This window comes from Poeciliopsis prolifica, unplaced genomic scaffold (assembly GCF_027474105.1).
Source record: "Poeciliopsis prolifica strain line A6 unplaced genomic scaffold, Auburn_PproV2 SCAFFOLD041, whole genome shotgun sequence".
In the NCBI taxonomy this organism is placed as follows: domain Eukaryota; kingdom Metazoa; phylum Chordata; class Actinopteri; order Cyprinodontiformes; family Poeciliidae; genus Poeciliopsis; species Poeciliopsis prolifica.
In genome coordinates, this window is record NW_026562416.1 from 4,773,578 (window position 1) to 4,792,826 (window position 19,249).

The 19,249-nt window shown below is 36.7% G+C and overlaps 1 protein-coding gene across 6 annotated transcripts in view; it reads left to right on the forward strand.

Annotated features, from left to right (window-relative positions):
* Positions 1-19,249, forward strand: part of LOC129375852 (collagen alpha-1(XIV) chain-like) — a 126,191-nt gene that overhangs the window by 79,693 nt on the left and 27,249 nt on the right. For 5 of the 6 annotated variants that reach the window (XM_055055200.1, XM_055055201.1, XM_055055206.1 and 2 more), the window contains 13 exons: positions 1,612-1,686; positions 3,968-4,107; positions 5,982-6,105; positions 8,255-8,398; positions 8,838-9,002; positions 9,098-9,136; positions 11,280-11,418; positions 11,579-11,721; positions 12,304-12,413; positions 16,242-16,400; positions 17,292-17,369; positions 17,877-17,963; positions 18,290-18,343. In XM_055055200.1, the coding sequence (XP_054911175.1) occupies positions 1,612-1,686; positions 3,968-4,107; positions 5,982-6,105; positions 8,255-8,398; positions 8,838-9,002; positions 9,098-9,136; positions 11,280-11,418; positions 11,579-11,721; positions 12,304-12,413; positions 16,242-16,400; positions 17,292-17,369; positions 17,877-17,963; positions 18,290-18,343 (1,457 nt within the window). The remainder of the gene's footprint in view (positions 1-1,611; positions 1,687-3,967; positions 4,108-5,981; positions 6,106-8,254; positions 8,399-8,837; positions 9,003-9,097; positions 9,137-11,279; positions 11,419-11,578; positions 11,722-12,303; positions 12,414-16,241; positions 16,401-17,291; positions 17,370-17,876; positions 17,964-18,289; positions 18,344-19,249) is intronic. The other variant, XM_055055203.1, reaches the window with a different exon arrangement.

A 19,249-nucleotide genomic window follows, 5' to 3' on the forward strand; every position in this document is an offset into this window, starting at 1 on the left:
CTTGGATATGATCAATATTAACAGTTTCTGGCTTTGTTTATGGTTGTTCTGCTGGAAGTTGAACTTTTGCTCAACTGCCTATGAAGATTTTTTCCAAATATGATTATATATTTAACTCTATCCAACCCATTAACGCTATAATTCCATTGTCTTTGCGTCCCCTCAACATAACTGTTGGGATTACGTGTTAAGAGTGGTGTGGAGTGGTAGTTTTCCTCCACACACTCCATTTTTAGTTCTTCATGGTGTTGTTTGCTTACTAATCTGTGAGCCCTTCATAAAACAGCTGGATTTATACAGAGTATCAGTTACACACTGGGAAGCTATTTACCAATTAGAAAACTGCTGGATGACATCCAGTTGGTTGCACTGGATTTTATTTAAAGGTACACAATTAAAGGGGCCAAATACATATGAACATCATTCTTGTCAGATTTTATAAATCAAAGAAATTGAGAAACATGTCTCAATATCCTTGTACATTTGTGAGCTCATTTGTTTGTCTATCACATAAAGTTCTCCAAAATAGATCGAGGTTTTTGATTTTAACATAATAAAATATGTTTTTAAAACTCTGAAAAGATTTGAATACTTTTGCCAGTATTTGACTCTTACTTCCTAATAAGATGGACTTTCAAGATTAAATTAATCACTTCACTATCTGTTTATAAAAGACAATTCCAAAATTGTATAACATGTAACATCACATGTTGCACTACAAAAACCCAGGTAACAAGATGTTCATAGAACAAAGCTCATTTGCAAATTCAGTAACACATTTCACATAATGTTTGCAGAATTAGACATCTGATTGATTTTATTGCACTTAATGGTTTGTGAAATCTGAACAGCAAAGTATTTATGCACATAATATGTAAGGTTGATTCATCACAAGATGAGGACACAGAAATGCCAGATGAAGGACTGGATTTGAAAATAAACAGAATGAAAGTCAGAGATGGTCTGTTTTCACACGGTTCAGACAGGAGGCTGAAGGAGTAAAGAAAATAACCTATAGAGAGATAAAAAAGGCAACAAGACAGAAAGTTCTTTCCCTGAAAAAACAGATATTTGTTTGCTTTAGGCTGCTCCCAGACACACTGTGGCTCTACGGTGAGCCTCCTGGATGATTTATGGCTTTGTTTTGACGCAAATGAAAGCTTGAGCATTTCCTCAAATGACTATTCCCATCGCTGCAGGCAGCCGCTACTGAACGCTCCCTACCTGCCATCACAAGTGATTCTCAGCCTTAGGTAGCTGATTTACTGCCTAAACAGCTCTGAAAGCATCGAGTGTATGTATGTGGGTGTATCTTTAGGAGGAGAACACACACACTGAACCAAGTTAAGGGGTTGAAAGCTGAGACGACAGACTTGGGGTTTTGACTGGAGCTCACACTGTGATCAATGGACCAAATTATACAGGAGCCAAAATCACACCTTTGCACGTAGTTATTTTACACTTTCTGTTTGAGTACGTATGTAACTGTGTTTCACTGATCCATGTCCATTTCTGTAGTAGGGAGATCTATTTGCCATGTCAGTGTATGAGGAATGGAGTCATAATTGGAGGTTTTCATAAATTCCTGTTTGTGTGTTTCTCTTCACTCAGTACCAATCCCAACACCAGCTCCGGCCAAGCCCCCGACCACCACTCCACCACCCACAATCCCTCCTGCGAAGGAAGGTGAGGCTTCCTGTCATTCATTTTGTCCAACATGTCTATTGCAACTTGACAGAGCTCTTGACGTATGAAGTTTGTGCTGTTGTTTTGTTTAAGAGGACAGAAAGAAGCCTTATTTATAAAAATGTGACCATAACTTTTATTTGACCATCATAACAAAAATGCTACCAGATTAATGCAATTCTCTTCTATGTGCCAAACACAAAAACATAATGTTGTTTTCATGAACACAAAAAATACCATTATGGTTTATTTCTTCAATTAATTAAGTATTTTGATTAATTCTAAAAAAAAATAAGTATTTATGCACATTACCTCATTTAAATGATCTAAATTATGCATTTATGTTTTTATATCCCCATCAAACTACTGTATGCTATGCTTTCTGTCTTTTAGATGTATGACTTTGTTTTTCTCTGACAGTGGGGGACATACTCACCCACAGATTGTTACAGACAACAGCAATCAAAATGTAAAATGTATGCTTAAGTGGAAGCAGTCTGATCTCAGTCTGCACTGATGCTTCATGATTTGAACAGAGAGGCTCTTTTCCTCCCCTCACACACACATACAATACATGCACACATACACACACTTCTGACAAGCTCCAACATTTACAGTATTGAGCTCAAACTGAAATAATTATTGTCGATTTCAGGGTTTTTAAATGGAAGTTACATAACAGATAACTGCAGACTCAGGATGAAAATAGTTCTTTGAATGTGGCCCAGCGAGTCTTTGCATTTTATAGTTTTTAATTTTGTGAAACATATAATTCACATTCCTCACATCTGTCATCACTGAGTCATCAGTTTCATCTCCAGTGTACTATTAGCTGTTTTATATAAATAAGGTGAGAAAACACACAGCAGCGGCCATGTTTGTTGGCTCGTAAAATTTTAGCTTACGTTGCCTCATGCCCTAATAAAAATCTTTGTGCCTTCTAATAAAAATGGTACAGATACCAAAAAGTAATGCCATTAAAAATACAGACCAAAAAATATAATGACTAATTTTGTAGTAGAAGAGCATGGCTAAAGCTGTGCTAGAATGAATGTTCTGCAAGTTGCAGTTTGTTTTATCTTGTACCAAAACTTAGTTTCATCATGTCTGAATAAATCAGGATTTATAAAAGTTGTACTTTTGTGTTTTAGCCGGATGTAGTTGTGTTTCTTGTAACAAAAATGGGATAGCATTTGCTACCACTTGGTCTATCAATCATCCCCTGTGAAGTTTCTAAACTCATTTGTCCCATTAGTTTTCTTTCAAGCTTCCTGATTCATGTATTTCTACATGTTTGCTTTTGTTTGAGACTTCCATTTTGAATCAAAGTATAAATATGTCCTAAGTTTCTGCGTTTCATTTTACATTTATTATGTGACATAGAAAATGTCATCTGAGGCTTTTCTTAGCCAATAATTAGATGTTTCAACAATTATCTGCTAGTGACTCAGCAGTGCAGTCGCTAGCAGAGCCGTAAGAAATGTTGGCGTGTTTTTGTGGCTGTTAATATCTAACCCATTTTTTATCAATATAAAACAGGAGGGTTCAAAATATCACCTGTATAAGTTTATACAAACTTTTTTTAATTGTCAATGTCTTTCCGAAAGCTGCATTAAAAAAGTCCGACAAATATCATGGAAATATTTTATTTTAATATTTTCCATATTAGTTCTTGATAACACCTACACGTCCGGCATGAATAAAGTGCTATTCATAATTCATATTTATAAAACACTCCCAGATGAACATCGCTGACCTAAGGAAGAGCCTTAACTCTGACCCTGTTAAATTACTTCAAAGCTTATTCTGAATGCAGAACAGAAATGGGATAAAATCCTTCCTGAACCTGAAGTGCCTTGATTAATTTTCACAAAAGAGAGATGCTGTCCAGGGGGAACAGAACCAGAACCAGACCTGACCTGAATAAAGCAAAGATTAATTAGTTCCCATCTAAAATGCATCGGCATGAGCAGATTCAGCCGAGAAACAAACACAGGCAGCTGAAGAAGTTGAGCAGTTAATTCAATTCACCAACAAACAGCTTTGGTGGGAAATAAAAGCAGGATGGAAAACAATAATATGCCAACTGATATAAGACAAGAAATGCTTTGCATTTATTTATCAGTCATAGAATGGGAATTTATATGACCAGATTTCCAGAGTAAGCCTAAAAAGAGTTTGAATGTAATGTATTACTATTAGCAGCCTTTACATCTTACATCTTTTCATCTTTACAACTACAAAAAGATTAATGTTTTGCTTTTTTAAAAATTATTTCCAGTTTGTAAGGCAGCCAAAGCGGACCTGGTCTTTTTAGTTGATGGATCCTGGAGTATCGGTGACGACAACTTCCTGAAGATTATCCGTTTCCTGTACAGCACCGTCGGAGCTCTGGATCGGATAGGCCCAGATGGCACACAGGTAACCCAGACAAGACCAAATCATTCTAAAACAAAAATCCTTAACAAAAACAATAAAAGTTAGCAGAAGTCTATCAAAGCATTTTTTTTCTAAACATTTTGTCTGATGAATTTTCAATCTAAGTATCTGTTTTATTCATTCCACATTCCAGCTTCTGAGTCTTCCATATTATTAGAAAGAGGCTTGAAAACAGATTTGAATTAGTCTAATTAATTGTTGCTTCGGTGTTTATCCAAGGGGCAGAGATACTGCAACAGAAGGACAAATTGGAAAATTTATGCTGAATCAAACATGCAGAGTGCACATCATTTGCAAATTAGAAAATTCCCTTTAGCAAAATCCAAAAGGAAAGAAGTAAACCACAGATACCAAAATGTGTTCATGACATTTGAAACAAAGAAGTCTAAAATTGCTGAAAAGCGAGGGGATCTAAAATCTGGTTTTCCTCAGGAAACAACTTCCACATAATTTTCTCATCCCGCCTCGGCAATTGTTGCTCATCACTATAATTTCAGGAGAGACAAAATAAAGAAGATAATTTTCATCAGCAGCTTATTGTGTCAGTAATGAATGTGTGATCCCCACAAAACTGCATACATTAAATTGCTTTTCCTCTCGAAAGGGGTATAGACTTATTTAAGACTCATACAAAATAAATATCTGTAGATTTTTAAAAGGATTCATAATCATTGTAAATTATGGAAATTGGCAAAGAAAAAAAAACAAAACTAAAACCGAGAAATTAATTAATGAAATCATTCTTTTGTTTCAATGCTTAAATTGTCTACAGTATTGCAATTTTTCTCAACAAGCTTTATTTTGCTCTGATATTTTGTTCAATTCAGATGACTATGAAGGTCAACTAATTATGTATTTGTTGACATTTCTTTTTGAAAATACAAAACCACATTCTGAAACTGCACTGCGGTCAACATTTCTTGACCCATCATTCGCCAAGTTGTGAGAAAACCTTGAAAATACATATTTCATAGCACTATCATGATTTCCCCTTTCAAAATGAAGAAAAATTCAACCTTTTGAATTTTGTTAATAAATTCAAAGTCCCACATTTTTTTAAAAATAATTTTCAACAAAATCAAAACATTTTATAGCATTGAATACTTTATTAAGTTAAAATTTCTATACATATGTTAATAATCCACAACTGCTTTTTGACAGTTGTGGATATAATGATTATTACAGGCCTGTTTTTAATGTCCAGTTTTAAACATGGAAAAGGCAAGAAAATATGTTAATCAAGAAAAAGTACACACTTTTTTTTCGAAAGCCTAAGAAATCACTACATCTATTGATTTGAATAAATCCAGAGGAAACAGTTTAACTTTAAAAATCAAGGTTTTACCAAAGTCTCTGGATTCCAATTCTAAAACGTGTCACTTTATAGTGGAAATAATATTTTTTTAAAAATTGCAATTCTTTATTGATATGTAGTCCTCTATTAATTATTATTCATGGATTTTTTCCTTGTACATAAATCTTGTACATTTTCAAGTTTCCCCTTTGCATTTATTCCAGTAATTATAAGCAATTTCTCTTGTACCTATTTTGATTCTTTGAAAATAAAATCTTATTTCAACCAAATCAGCTATGTGGTGCTTTTTGGGAATGAACCACAATACTTTAGTGTCACTACAATTCATATAAGTTTTACAATTATATTGTTTAAATCCCTGCAGTTTTTATTAGTGAGTTTTTGAAAAAGAATTTCCACAATATTCCAGCAATAATTTTGAATAAGCTTTTCCAGCGTGTTTCTCTGTAGACATTAAAAAAATGAAGTCATCTAACTCTAACAATGTAAATGAGTTGAAACTTATTGCAAGTTGGATTGACATTATGCCCGGCCCTGGCAGGTGGCCATTGCCCAGTTCAGTGACGACGCTCGGACTGAGTTCAAGCTGAACTCCTACGGTAACAAAGAGCGTCTGCTTGATGCCATCAACAAGATCTCCTACAAGGGAGGAAACACTAAAACAGGTGAGGGTTAAGCACACACAGTAGGTGGACTGCTGAGAGACAAAATAATCGCCTTCTACTTCTTCAACTGCTGCAAATAAAACACAACTATGACTATTATATGCACGCTCAGACCTCACCTCTTGGTTTATATTGAACACTTGAGTAAGGGGCATGCACATGTATGTGATTTCAGTTAACTGTAACATGCATATATGAACCTGTTCTTAATGTGTTAACACTACATGGAGGTGTATGTGTGTAATGCAAGAAAGCCTGTGGGAGAGATGAGATCGTAATAGTCTTTAATCAGTGTTTACAAAGTAGAAATGAGATCGCAGCGAGCAGATTTGTTAGAGCATTGCTGCCGTAAAGGAATTCCCCTGCTGGTAATGTCACACTATAATGCTCCGCTTATTTATTTATTTACTTTTTTAATCAGAATGCAACAGTTTAGAGTGTTGTTATGCATTCAGTCACAGTGTAAACTCCAATTTAAAGTTTGCAAGCATTCCAATAGTAGAATATATGAATTTGTTTAATGTTCTGGTGTCATTTAATTTATTTAAATAATTAAAATATTAAAGAGAATAATTATTGAGTAAGCCTAAAGATTTACCTATATTTGATTAAGAATCAAATTGAATTAATAAAACCAAAATATCTAAATATATGCAAATTGCAAAAGCTTAAATAAAATCCAACATAGTTTTATCATGAATTTAAGTTACTTCTTTAAAATTTTGTATTCTACTTAGGGTTGTTTTATGTCTATACTCATGTTCAAATTCGCTTTATGTGAATTTTTGACATCAAGTGGTTAATATTGCAAGACTTGCATTGGTTTCCCTCTGAAGTATCCTGTACAGTTACATTGCCAATAATGCGTACATACATATGAAAATAATTTTATACATATGAAATTCTTTTCATACGTATGAAATTCTTTTTGAACACATTTTCAATCAGTGTGGGATAAAGTATAGATGAGGGAATACCAGACCTTGACATATCCTCATTTAAATATGCAAATAGATGAATATATGTTCTGCACATTTGAATCATCTGTTCACACACAGATTTATTCATTCTTGATCGTAATTTATTGGTGCGTGCAGTATTTGTATTCACATCCTTAACAGCTTCTGAGGATGCCATCCAGGTGTTGTGGATGAGCCAGAGTCTGCAAGCCAGTCATAAATTTGCCTTGAGGCTTCTCACATTTCCAAACTCAGTTCATTATTGTCGTATCTGAAGTTTTCCTTAGAAATAGCCGTGTGAGATTTTTATGGTTATGCACACTTTGCACATAAGAGCTTTGATGATGTCGCCATTGTTAAGGTTACCTTGAAAGGCTGTATGCGTCTGTATGTGACAACGTAAGCTGATCCCTTGGCACTACCTCCCTTTGATGCATCTCTTTTCATTTTTATTTGTATCGATGTGTCATGCATCACATATCACCTCTGTCATCATGATAAAAGTTCCAATTTTGAGACTAATTATTATGTGGAAAAACCAACAATCATGCTGTCAATAATGGCTTCATTTTCGAAGTAAACTTAAGTGGTGACTCATTGACGGTTCGTGTTTTTCTAGCACAGAAACTGTGCAGCGGCACGAACTTCAAAGGTTACTGCCACAAACATCTGAGACATAGCAATTTAACTGGCGCCAAATTAAAATCCTAAACACTCGGGGCGATATTGGTATGTGTGGAGGGTTGATCTGACTTCTGGCAAGAAGATGAACCCTCCAAGGCATACATTTGTTCAGCAGCACTGATCCATAATATGCAATCTTCATGCAGTTTATTTAAATTTGTACTGCAGATTTGTTTTCTGATGTAACATTGCTTTGTAGTGCACAAATTATTTTAACGACAATGCGAATAAACCTGCAAGGAAGCGTGAATCAAAGCCTGTTTTCAAGCACCTCTCCTATTTACTTTTTTAGTCCCAAACACACTGTGTGATTTAAGACCATTTTTCTGCCACTAAAAGAGGTACACTAATTATTTGTGCTTTTTCTCAAACATGTAAATTCTCTCCTATGAGGAAAATAAATAAAGAAAAATTAAAAATTCAGATTTTTAGCATTTTATGCAGATCGGTTGCCACGCTCTGATTTAATTGTTGGAAATAATTGACGGTTTCATCTTTTCAATCAGGCCGAGCCATCCAGCATGTGAAGGAAAACATCTTTACAGCTGAAGGAGGAGCCAGGAGAGGAATCCCTAATGTCCTTGTAGTTCTGACTGATGGCCGATCCCAGGATGATGTCAATAAAGTTTCCAAAGAGATGCAGATGTCAGGTCAGAAATGATTTGTCTTGTTTTAATGGTTATATATGTAGCTAAAACTCTGGTTTGTTTGATTTTATTTTGTTTTGAATGGGGTGTTGGGAGCCTGTCTGTAACCTGTAGTCCCACACATTAATTCTGATCCTTTTTTGTGTGCAAACACCTTTTCCAGGACTTACAGCAGCTTCCAGTTTAAGCAATATTCTATTGCTTTCATTTTAGTACAACACACCGTTTCATCTACACTATTATGTTGTGACCAGAAAATACTCTAGACATTTAGAGTGTTTGGTATAATAGTTTATCATTCCATTTTCTTTTTTATAAGCGCACCATGTTGCCACACGGTTTAATTGTTGTTTAATAAAGGACAACTTGCATAAATTTCAGTTACTGAATCCCATACTGAAGACAAAGCATTTTTTTTTTCTCATCCACCCTCCTTGTAAAGGTTACATTGTGTTTGCTATCGGCTTCGCTGATGCCGACTATGGAGAGTTGGTGAGCATCGCCAGTAAACCGAGCGACAGGCACGTCTTCTTCGTGGACGACCTGGACGCCTTTCAGAGGATCGAAGAGAAGCTGGTGACCTTTGTGTGCGAGGCCGCTACTGCGAGTACGTCTTAGTTAGAGTGCGACTTCCTTTAGGAAAACAGCATGTGACATTTCTTCACTACTGTGCTGACTGTTTTTTTGGTTTTGTTTTAACAGCTTGCCCATCAATACCAATGAGTGGCAGCACAACCCCAGGTAAATGTTACAGAATTACTCTTTATCTCAACAAGTTACATGTAGAAGTAAACCTGATTACAATGTACTAAAGGACAAGTGAATGTAATTTCTTCTTGTTTGTGTAAAAATTTACTAATGACTGTTAAAAGACTAACTTGTTTAGAGCTCTGTGTCCCCATTTTAAGTCTTTTTTTTTTTCAAATGATTATTTTTACATCGTACCATGTGAAAGTGGCTTGTCTGTGGTACAAAATAACCACTGGTGAAAAGTGCCGCTGAGTCATTTCATGAAGCTATGGGAAAGAGTTTTTGAAGCTACTCTTAGAAGTGAGGTGATGATCTCTCACTCAGTGAGAGTGGTGTTAAATAGAAGAAGAGCAGTAAGGATGTGACGTGTGTTTTGAAAGGCTTTATGGAGAAGTGTAGAGACAGAAAAGACTTCCACTGTTTTCTTAAATTTAGAGAACAAGGTACAGAGGAAAGAACTGGGTTACTGAATGAGTCGAATGTGGCAGACATACGCCAGGGTGGTTTAGAGAACGTCAACTGTGCCTCAGTGATTAGAGTGGCTTCCTTGCAATCTGAAAGACATGGGTTTGGTTCTGGCTTCTAACACTTCCACACTGTGCCCAGCTTAACCCCTATCTGCCTAACAGTCTGCATATGAATGATTGATGTGTGAGAGGTTTTGAGCATGAAGGGCATTAGTGTAAAGTGCTTTGTGTGATGGTGTGATTATAAAAGCCCTATGTTATCTCTGTTATCTCAGTACTTTAGCATTTACATGTACAGAGACAACAAAACTGTGGTGAAGTGTGTAGAAGAAGTCCCAGAACAGAACAGACCTGGACGGGGTCTTGTTCAGGAATTTTGGAAAAATGGAATGTGAGTTTATTAGCCAGATTGGTGTGGTGTCTACAATGATACAAACAATGTATCCATCCATCGTGGTGCGGAAAGAGCTGAGCCAGAATTCAAGCTCTCAGTTTCTTGGTCGATCTTTGTTCCTACCTTCATCTAGGGTCACTTGTTCATCGAGGGTAGTGACTGAAAGAACAAGAATGCCAAAGCAAGTAATTGAAATGAGTTTCCTCCACAGAGTGTCTCTCCATTAGACATAGGATGAGAAGTTTAGTCATCTAAGAACAGCTCATGGTAGAGCCACTACTCCTCCACATCTAGAGGAGCCAGATGAGGTGCCTCGGCATATGGGTAGGATTCCTCTCCAGTGAGATGTTCTGGGCATGTTCCACCAGGAGGAGACCCAGAGGAATACCCAGGATATGGTGGACAGATAATGTTTTTCAAATGTCCTGGCAAAGCCTTGGAATTGTCCTGAAGGAGTCGGTACAAGTGGGTGGACGGAGGGAAGCTTGGGTCTCCCTGTTTAAGGTCCTACAGTAGTGACAGACAGGTTTACAGATGAAGTCTAGCAGGAGTCCTTATAGATCACAATGTGTGAAGTCAACTTCATGACTCCACAGGAGTAGGGAGCAGATAAGAAACTCTGGAGAGGTGGAGGTATGCTCTGAAAAGAAGATAAATTAGAGTAAATAAAAGCAGGACAGATTACGTTTTTATTAAGAGAGGTGAAACAGGACAGTTGCAAGCAGTGGAGAAGTACTGAAGCTGGAGAAGTGTAAGTACTTGAATGGATGGAAACAAATGTTAGGGATGATTTGTGACAGAAACTGAAATAGTTAAAGAGAAGCTTTTCAAGATGAGCTAGAAATGATAGCCTTTTTTATTGGATTGGATCAAACAAATCAAGCAGAAATAGAAGTGAGTTTAGCAATTAGAGGAAAATCTAAGATGGTTTGAACTTTTGCTGATGAGTGATAAAGGGTACACCGGACAAAAGGAGGTGAATACGGAAATGCTAGGAAGGAGAGAGAGAAGAAAATCAAATCGGTTCATTTGTGCTTTAGTGCAGGAGGATAAGCAGCCAGTCGGTTGGAGAGAGAAGGACTTAGTAATTTAAGAGATAGATGAGCAGATGATCTGCAATAGACAGAAAAAAGGTTAACACTCTGTTTATAACTGTGTCTATCTTTTAAAGTGAGCTCAGCTATCTGAGATAAATATTCTTGAATCGTCTGCAGCCCCCTGGCCTAATTTTCTTTGATGTTAACAAGATCTCATTCCCACCACCTGTCTGCAGGATTCCGTATGATGGAGCTGTTTGGACTTGTTGAAAATAAGTACAACAGTATCTCTGGTGTTTCCATGGTACCTGGCACCTTCAATGCCTTTCCCTGCTTCCACCTGCACAGCAACGCTCTGATGGCACAGCCAACCAGGTATGACAATTTGATAAGCTGCACAGATAGGACGGCATACAGCGTTTGTTGAAGTGAGAGGTGATGACATTTTGGAATGCAAAGCACAACTTATTAGTCAACAGAACCTCAAGATAATCTCCTAGAATGTCTCAGTTGCATCTGTTGTTCTGACTCACAGGTTTATCCATCCTGAGGGGCTTCCCTCTGACTACACCATCACCCTGCTGTTCAGAGTGCTGCCCGACACGCCGGAGGAGCCCTTTGCTATCTGGGAGATCCTCAATAAGAACAACGATCCACTAACTGGAGTTATCCTGGACAGTATGTAAAACAACTTTATGTTTAAAGCTTCACAAAGTGCCATTCTTTCATTACAAACATTTCCGTTAATAGAAAATGCAATACAACCATGAGAGCCTCACTAATTACCACAAGACGTTTTTCATCCAAACAAGCATCACACTTGTAGAAAGCTAACTGTTGCATGGCAACTCCTAGCACCAAGGTGGAGAGGTGGGAATTCAATTTAGATCTGTTATATTGACTTGAATGTCACCATAGTGAGGACCATGGGTACAAAAAACTCAATAGCATCTGTGCAATTAAATAAGACAACCGATTTTAGAGGATACTATGACGCATAGAAGAGTCAATACAGAGAAAAGTGCTGTCTGTTTAACAAAATTAGACTTGCATTATAGATTTACATGCTGGCTGCATGTACATGTGGCCTATACCTCTCGTTAATTTTCTGGATGAAAGTGACAGACAAGAAGCTTAACATTTACACAAATGCTTGACTATAACATAACAAATACATTTTAATGTATGTGTTTTGTTTTGTTTGTTTTGTCTTGTTTGATTGTTTCGTTCTATTACACATGTTTGTGTATTTCCCTGCAGATGGAGGAAAAACTTTGACATTCTTCAACAACGACTTCAGGGGAGAGTTTCAGACTGTCACATTTGAAGATCCAGAAATCAAAAAACTCTTCTTTGGAAGCTTTCACAAGGTCAGAATGCCAGTATGCGTTTGTTTTTCTAATGTCTGATTCCCTTCACACTGACCTTCAGATGTCTTGATCAGGATGTTCTGATGCATACAAAATGTAGCGTTTACATTTTTTTACCTGCAGGATAAGTCACCTACGAAAGCCTGACTTGGCAAAGAGAATGCAGACTATGATGCTGAGTCATAGTGAAAATTTCTGCAAAAGCAAGAAGTAAATAGATGCTCCAGAGCCAAAAAGTCCCTCTGTATTGGAGGACTAAATTTATTACATGTATTTCAGAGAATATCAGAAAGAAACACTTGCCACAAAATAAAGTGACTGATTGGTTGACAGCTGCATTACCATCTTATTTCTGTTTTTTCATTTTTGTATTTTTTTTTTCAGTCCAACTGTCTGGCTTATCAACTTATTGATTTGCAAAGTTCAGCTTCGTATTCTTGCCGTCTCTCGCTCCTGCCTTGTTCTATTTTTACCCCAGTCTTTCTGAGCAGTGTTACAGTGGCTGGTGTCCCAACAGGCTGACTTCAGTTGAGTCACGCCCCGAGTCTGAACCTGCTCACCGTCGCGTTGTGTTATCATCAGAGCGACTCGCTCACTGATCTGCAGTCACTTCTGTCTGCTTGCTGTCAGCAGAGCTTACCCCTCTTACCTTTTCACCTTTTGTTCTGCTCTGCCTGCTTGTGCATGTGTGTGTTCGCGTACGAGTCTGAGTGAGTCAGAGTAGATTTTATAATCCCGGAGGACCAGAACCTCCACAGCTTTCCTGATAAGTCAAGCCGACATCTGTATTGGTTCATGCGGTTAGGGATTAAAGTAGATAACTAAAGTGATAATCAGTAAAATCACTTGACGTGTCCTTTTAACCCACCTTGAGGGTTTTATGGTCTCCTTCAGTTGTACTTTACCTGCCTATTTCTAAACAGTTTTATTTGCTGAAAAATGACATTTTAGGGTATTTTGAGAGTGGAAATGTTCTTCCGCAAGCTGTATCCTCTGATAAGGTGGTCGACCTTCACACTCCACAGTCTCAGTAAGATTTAACTCAAGTCTCAGAAACTTCTGCACTTCCTGCATGTGCATATAAGTATGGATTTTCTAGTGCACACACAGTCATGGGTACATAAGATGGAATTGAGCAGGGTTGGAGCACAGTTTTACGTTTTAAGTCAAGATATTCTTAGATGTTTTAGAACTGTGGCCAAGTTTGGAAAAAGAAATGCCAACCAGTTCCTGAACAAAAACACTTCCTCCCCCCCACATAGTAACTCTGAGTCAGTTTAATAAAAGTAGCAATAAGTCTTGGATGTAAGACACATTTTGTCAATTGTTTGGCAGCAGTGACCTTATGAAGCACAAAATAGCTCAGCACTCCTCCACACAACTGCAGGAAAGTGCTGCGTGGTTAGATTTCAAGCAGAAGCTTCATTTTATCACCGTCAATTGATATTGCACATATTACCAGCTGAAAGGTTGCTGCAAAAAAAAATGTTCTACGTTCTGCATCCTCAGCTTTTTTCTTGTTGTATATTAGAGCTACAACTTTTTCCTTCTGGCAAGTGTTTGTCTAATGGGCCAGTTTGTTTGAAATGCTGAATATATGAGGTGGTATCTTTTTTTTTACACTTATTGCATTTCCTTCCCCTTTAGAAACCAAATGGTGTTGCCTAGTAACAGCTTCTTTTGGAGATAGTAAAGAGTCTTGTCAGATTTGAGAGGGTAATAATTACTATCTTCCAGCCAATCAGAATCAGGAACAGTTTTTTCCCTGATTCTGATGACCCTTTAGTGCTGCAAAATAATATTAGTATTTTTACAGCACTCCTCTGCACTTCAGCTGAAAATGTCCTATTCTGAGAGGTTGCACAAAAAAATGATGATCCCAACTGAGGCTATTCAGCAAAATTGTTGTCTGGAACAGATACATTGCATTTAAAATAAAGACAAAAGCAAAATAAAGGATTATAGTTGTTTGTTCTGCTCCAAATTTCACTAAGAACTTCAAAGTTGCTCAAAGCTTCAGTTAAAATCAAAAGATACTTTTCAGCTTTATGACCCAGCAGGACTCTGAGGCTCCTTCACAAACCTCAACAAGTTTAGCTGGGATTCTGTGATGAACAGAGTGGTCTCTAATTGTGCGGCAGAAAAACATTTTTAAACTTTTTTGACAAATAAAACTGACAGCAATGTGTGCATTTTGCTGCCAGTGTGAATACTTTGAAGAATCACCTTTAGCTTCAGTTACCTCTGAGTCTTTGGGGTATTGGTCAACGGGTTTTACATATCTACAGATTGAAACTTTTACTTATTCTTCTGTGTAAAAGGATTATTTTTTTGATTTAGATCTAAACTTTCACTGGGTCATTGTTGTAATTCGTTCCTCTGACTGTATATTTCAGGCAGTTTTTTTCTGCTGTAACGTGAACCTCTCAAGTCTTTCTGCTTCTAACAGTTTTTTTTTTTCTTTTGGACATGATTCATGTCTCTTTTATGTTGCTGAGCTTGTAAATTGAGACTTTCCTTTTTAATCCCATTACTACAGATGAGACCCCAATCTGTCTATTCATTATGCACTCCCTCCCACTTTAACTCATAAACAACACATTAAGATAGTAGAACTCCTTGAGTCTGTGCTTGCAATTGAAAATTGGCTCCAGAACGAGCAGTCCGTCTTTTTCCTGTGCTGAATCTTGGCTTCAGATGTAAGAGACCTGGCTTCAATCCCAGCCACTTTAAATGTAGCTGTCTGTCATTTATTTTAATTTCTCAGAGGGAATGTTTTATAGTTTACAAATGTCTGCAAAATAATGCTAACTATGTAGTGACATGGTTAAAGTTTACTATAAAATTAAACACAACGGAGATCTTTTTGATCATGATATGAGTCATTTTAGGAACATGAGATCAAAACAAAAAAATAACTGGAAGGATGACATGTTTAGGTTCCTGTTTTAAGAAAACTATAACATAGACATACATGAACTATAAAAAGTATTTTCCTCCAGCAATTTGTCACATTTAGTATTAACCCTAAAAAATGTTCTTTATTATGAAACACATTCAATATTTAATTATTCAAAATGAACATAATGTTAACCCGTAGAATATAGGTTTGCATATCTTGGCTTCTTCATCTGTATTTTTTATTTTAATCTCATTGCCTCTTAAACTTTGATTTCTTTTCCTGGAATCTGAACATGAAGCTGTTAATGTGTGTTTGACACCAATTAAACAGAATATCTCACCCCAGGTTGGCAATGTGTCACATTTCTGAAACAGAGGGATTTCTCAGCTCAACACACAAATACCTATGTTACTGAGAACAAAACCAGCACCTGTAGTTTAAAAAAGAGCTGTGTTAACATTGCACAAAATAAGCTCTGACAGTCTGCATATGGTCAGCAAAACTGAGTGATTTTCCTACATTTATCACATCTGTAAAAGTAGGGAGTCACTTGGGTTAATATCCTGACCAGGCACTCAGTTTTATATACAAATAACTATTTCCCCCACATTTGTAACTTTTATTTCATGCTATGGGTGTTGTATAGATGTTTATGCATCGTCTGCTGGAAAATTGTCCAAGAAACTGGATTCATTTACAGCTGCACACAAGTAGAGGGAGCTCTTCTCCTGCTCTTTAAACAGCTACCCTTTCTCTTCACCTCATCTGTTTTCCTAATGTTACATTTGATCAGCATCTTATTTGTAGTATCTGCTATGATTAATAATCATGGCATAAAGTTCAGATCCTATAGCAGTATTTGTTAGGTGCTTCAATGTTTCTTCTAAGACTTTATGAACTTCTGTTTTATTTCTGGTTTAACGCAGCTGCACATTGCAATCAGCAAGACGAGTGCCAAAGTGTTCATCGACTGCAAAATGGTGGCAGAGAAGTCCATCAACGCAGCGGGAAACATCTCCACAGATGGAGTGGAAGTTCTGGGCAGGATGGTTCGCTCCCGAGAGAACAAGGACAACTCTGCACCGGTAAATAGAGCGTCACACACAGCGCAGCACATGCAGCACTGCACCACTAGATTCCACTTTACTGTCTATCCAGATCAGATCATTATTGATTACTGAAGCAACTAAATTCTTACCCTAATATGATTCAAACTACGTTTTGAGTCTTTAAACAATCCATGACCACAGAGTATAATTTTATTCCCAGCAAGTCTCGGATCTTCAGACTGGTTATTACCGGTCCATCTGATTGGTCGGGTCACAGAGATCATCTCAAGAAGTCCTGTTATGAGACATTAATTATAGTGATTGATTAGCAGGGTTTATGTTTGTGTCTCTATTTATTCATTTAACTTTCTGTCCACCTTCATTTGGAGTCAAATCTTTAAAACATATTTGAGTTTAAAAACATGAAACATCAATATCTGTCCAATTTTCCATATCAGAGATTATCATATTGCTTTTTTGCTAATTCAGCTTCAATTTAGTGAGGACCCGAAGGTAAACTGCCAAAATTAAAAGGTTTAGTGAACAAATTTAAAATAAAATCATAGTTAAGAAACCAGGCACATTTTCCAAATGAATTTCCTCTTTTGACTTCATCTGTTTAAAGATGTGGTTTTTACATTTCGCCTATTTGTCTGTTAAAATAACTTATTAGATGTTTGTGACTGCTTCCTCTGTTTTTTGGTTGGCAATCAGGCTAAACTTCATTACATTTCTGTTATGTCTGAAAGCAAAACTTGATCATAAATTTACTATACTGAGTCATATTATGACTTTTTGCTGTTATGTAGGTTTATTATTCCTAAACTAAATGTGTAACTTCACTGTAAAACAGTCTAACCCTTATGTCCAAGTTTTAGTTGCATTTTGCAGTGTTCAGACTTGTATCCCATGTTGTTTTCTCTGCAGTTCCAGCTCCAGAACTTTGACATTATTTGCAGCACATCCTGGGCCAACAGAGACAAGTGCTGTGAACTGCCTGGTCTGGTGAGGTCACATTTTTTTTTACTGTTTTGATTTTGATACTTTGTCAAAATTGGATACAATTTTATTGCTCATTTATTTATTTCACACATAAAAGTTTGTTTTTTTTCACATTTTTTAAAAGTTGGCTTCTGCTATGAAGCGAAATGTTAGACATGATGCTCTTTGTGTTTTCACTTCAGTGAAATTCTTTTAATAGCTTATGAGAGAAAAGTCAAGACAGCGGTCAAGTGTTGTAATTGAATTATATTTCATAAACATTTAACCACCCAATCAGTTTGAATTTGTTAAATGACTATACAAATAGGCCAGAGAAAAGTTGGAAAAAAAAGTTTTTATTGTACCTCAGATGGAGATTTTATAGATTTATACACTAATCTTCCATCAGTTCATTAGTTCATATTTAATGTCAAACCTTTACTTTGCTTGCTTTTATCATATTTTAATCCCTTTGTCATCACATTAAGTTTCTTGTTTCTTTGTCATTTGCATGGCATTATCATCATCCAGAGGAAGGAGGTAGACTGTCCAGCCTTACCCAAAGCCTGCACCTGCACACAGGACAGCAAAGGTCCAGCTGGTCCTCCCGGAGTGCCTGTGAGCAACTTATTATTTTTAACCTGATTATCTATGAGAAGTATTGCAGCTTTGTCACTAAAAAGAATAAATAGAAGAAACACCTGCATGTACTTTCAGTATATAAAACTTTTCAACAGCACAGATCAATTGAATGACTTCCAATACGCCCAACGTTCACTTGGCAAATACAGATCATATCATATATAATCATCCATTCAGTCCAACAGTTTACTTGTTCTCTTTCTCTTGTCATTTTTTCCTTTCCTTTCACACAAATAAACATGTGTAAGTCCTGAATGTTGTTGATCTTGCATAGTAATTCCAATGTTTTTGGTTTGTATCAGGGCGGTCCTGGAATCCGAGGGGCCAGAGGTGATCGTGGCGAGCCGGGTCCAGTGGTAAGTTGTACTGCTTTACTCTTTTTAAAGCCACCGCTGTGTGGAATGGGTAATAAAAAATTTATCATTCTGAAATAAATCTAAAACCAGGTCCAATTTTAGAGAAAAAAAAAACATACTACAAAGCTCTGTAGTGTGTACTGAGCCGTGCTGGTTGTTTGTGAGCTGAAAAATGTTGTTTAGTGAATTTGATGCAATTTCACTTGACCAAGTCTTGTGAAAAACACTCCTTATTCGTGGCTTCACCGTTTCACATATTGAAAGCAACAAACCAAGCATGAATGGGTTTTTCAGTCACTCTTATTTACTTTTTAGTCCAGGCATTTAAATATGTTGCAGTCAAACAGGGCCTGCATTTCAAGACAAACTGAAAATGTCAAAACTATTTTTCTAATTTCAAGATTTGTGAAGGATTTTGTTTCCAAGAGAACAATGTTTTCCATTTTGTTTTAATTTTTCTCCGTCCTTCAAGCTTATCCTTTATTTTGTAGCTGCTCTGTAGCTGGCTGTTGTTGAATGTGTCTTTTTTTTTAAATAACCTAATTTGGTTCAAAAGTTAAATAAAAGACATTTGTTTAGCTTTCTTATCAGGTGGTTGTGTTCTTTAATGTGTCTGTTTGATGCATAGAGAGTGACAGCTGCTTTTCTCTTGGTTGTCTGACCTGGTATTGGCTAAAAGACTCATTCGGATTCAGGTTGTTGGGTTTTTTTGGTGTTTTTTTAAGATTGTAAAGTTAATTCTATGTTATTGGTGATATTAACTATTCCTAGTTCAAATCTGTAATTTCTATTCTTGTACATAATGTGAGTAGTGGTATCAATGCCCTAATATTCAGTTTGGGGCATAAGGGATTAATTATGAGAGCTGAATTATTTTTGCCTTTCTGGGCTGGAAACTGAGTTCTG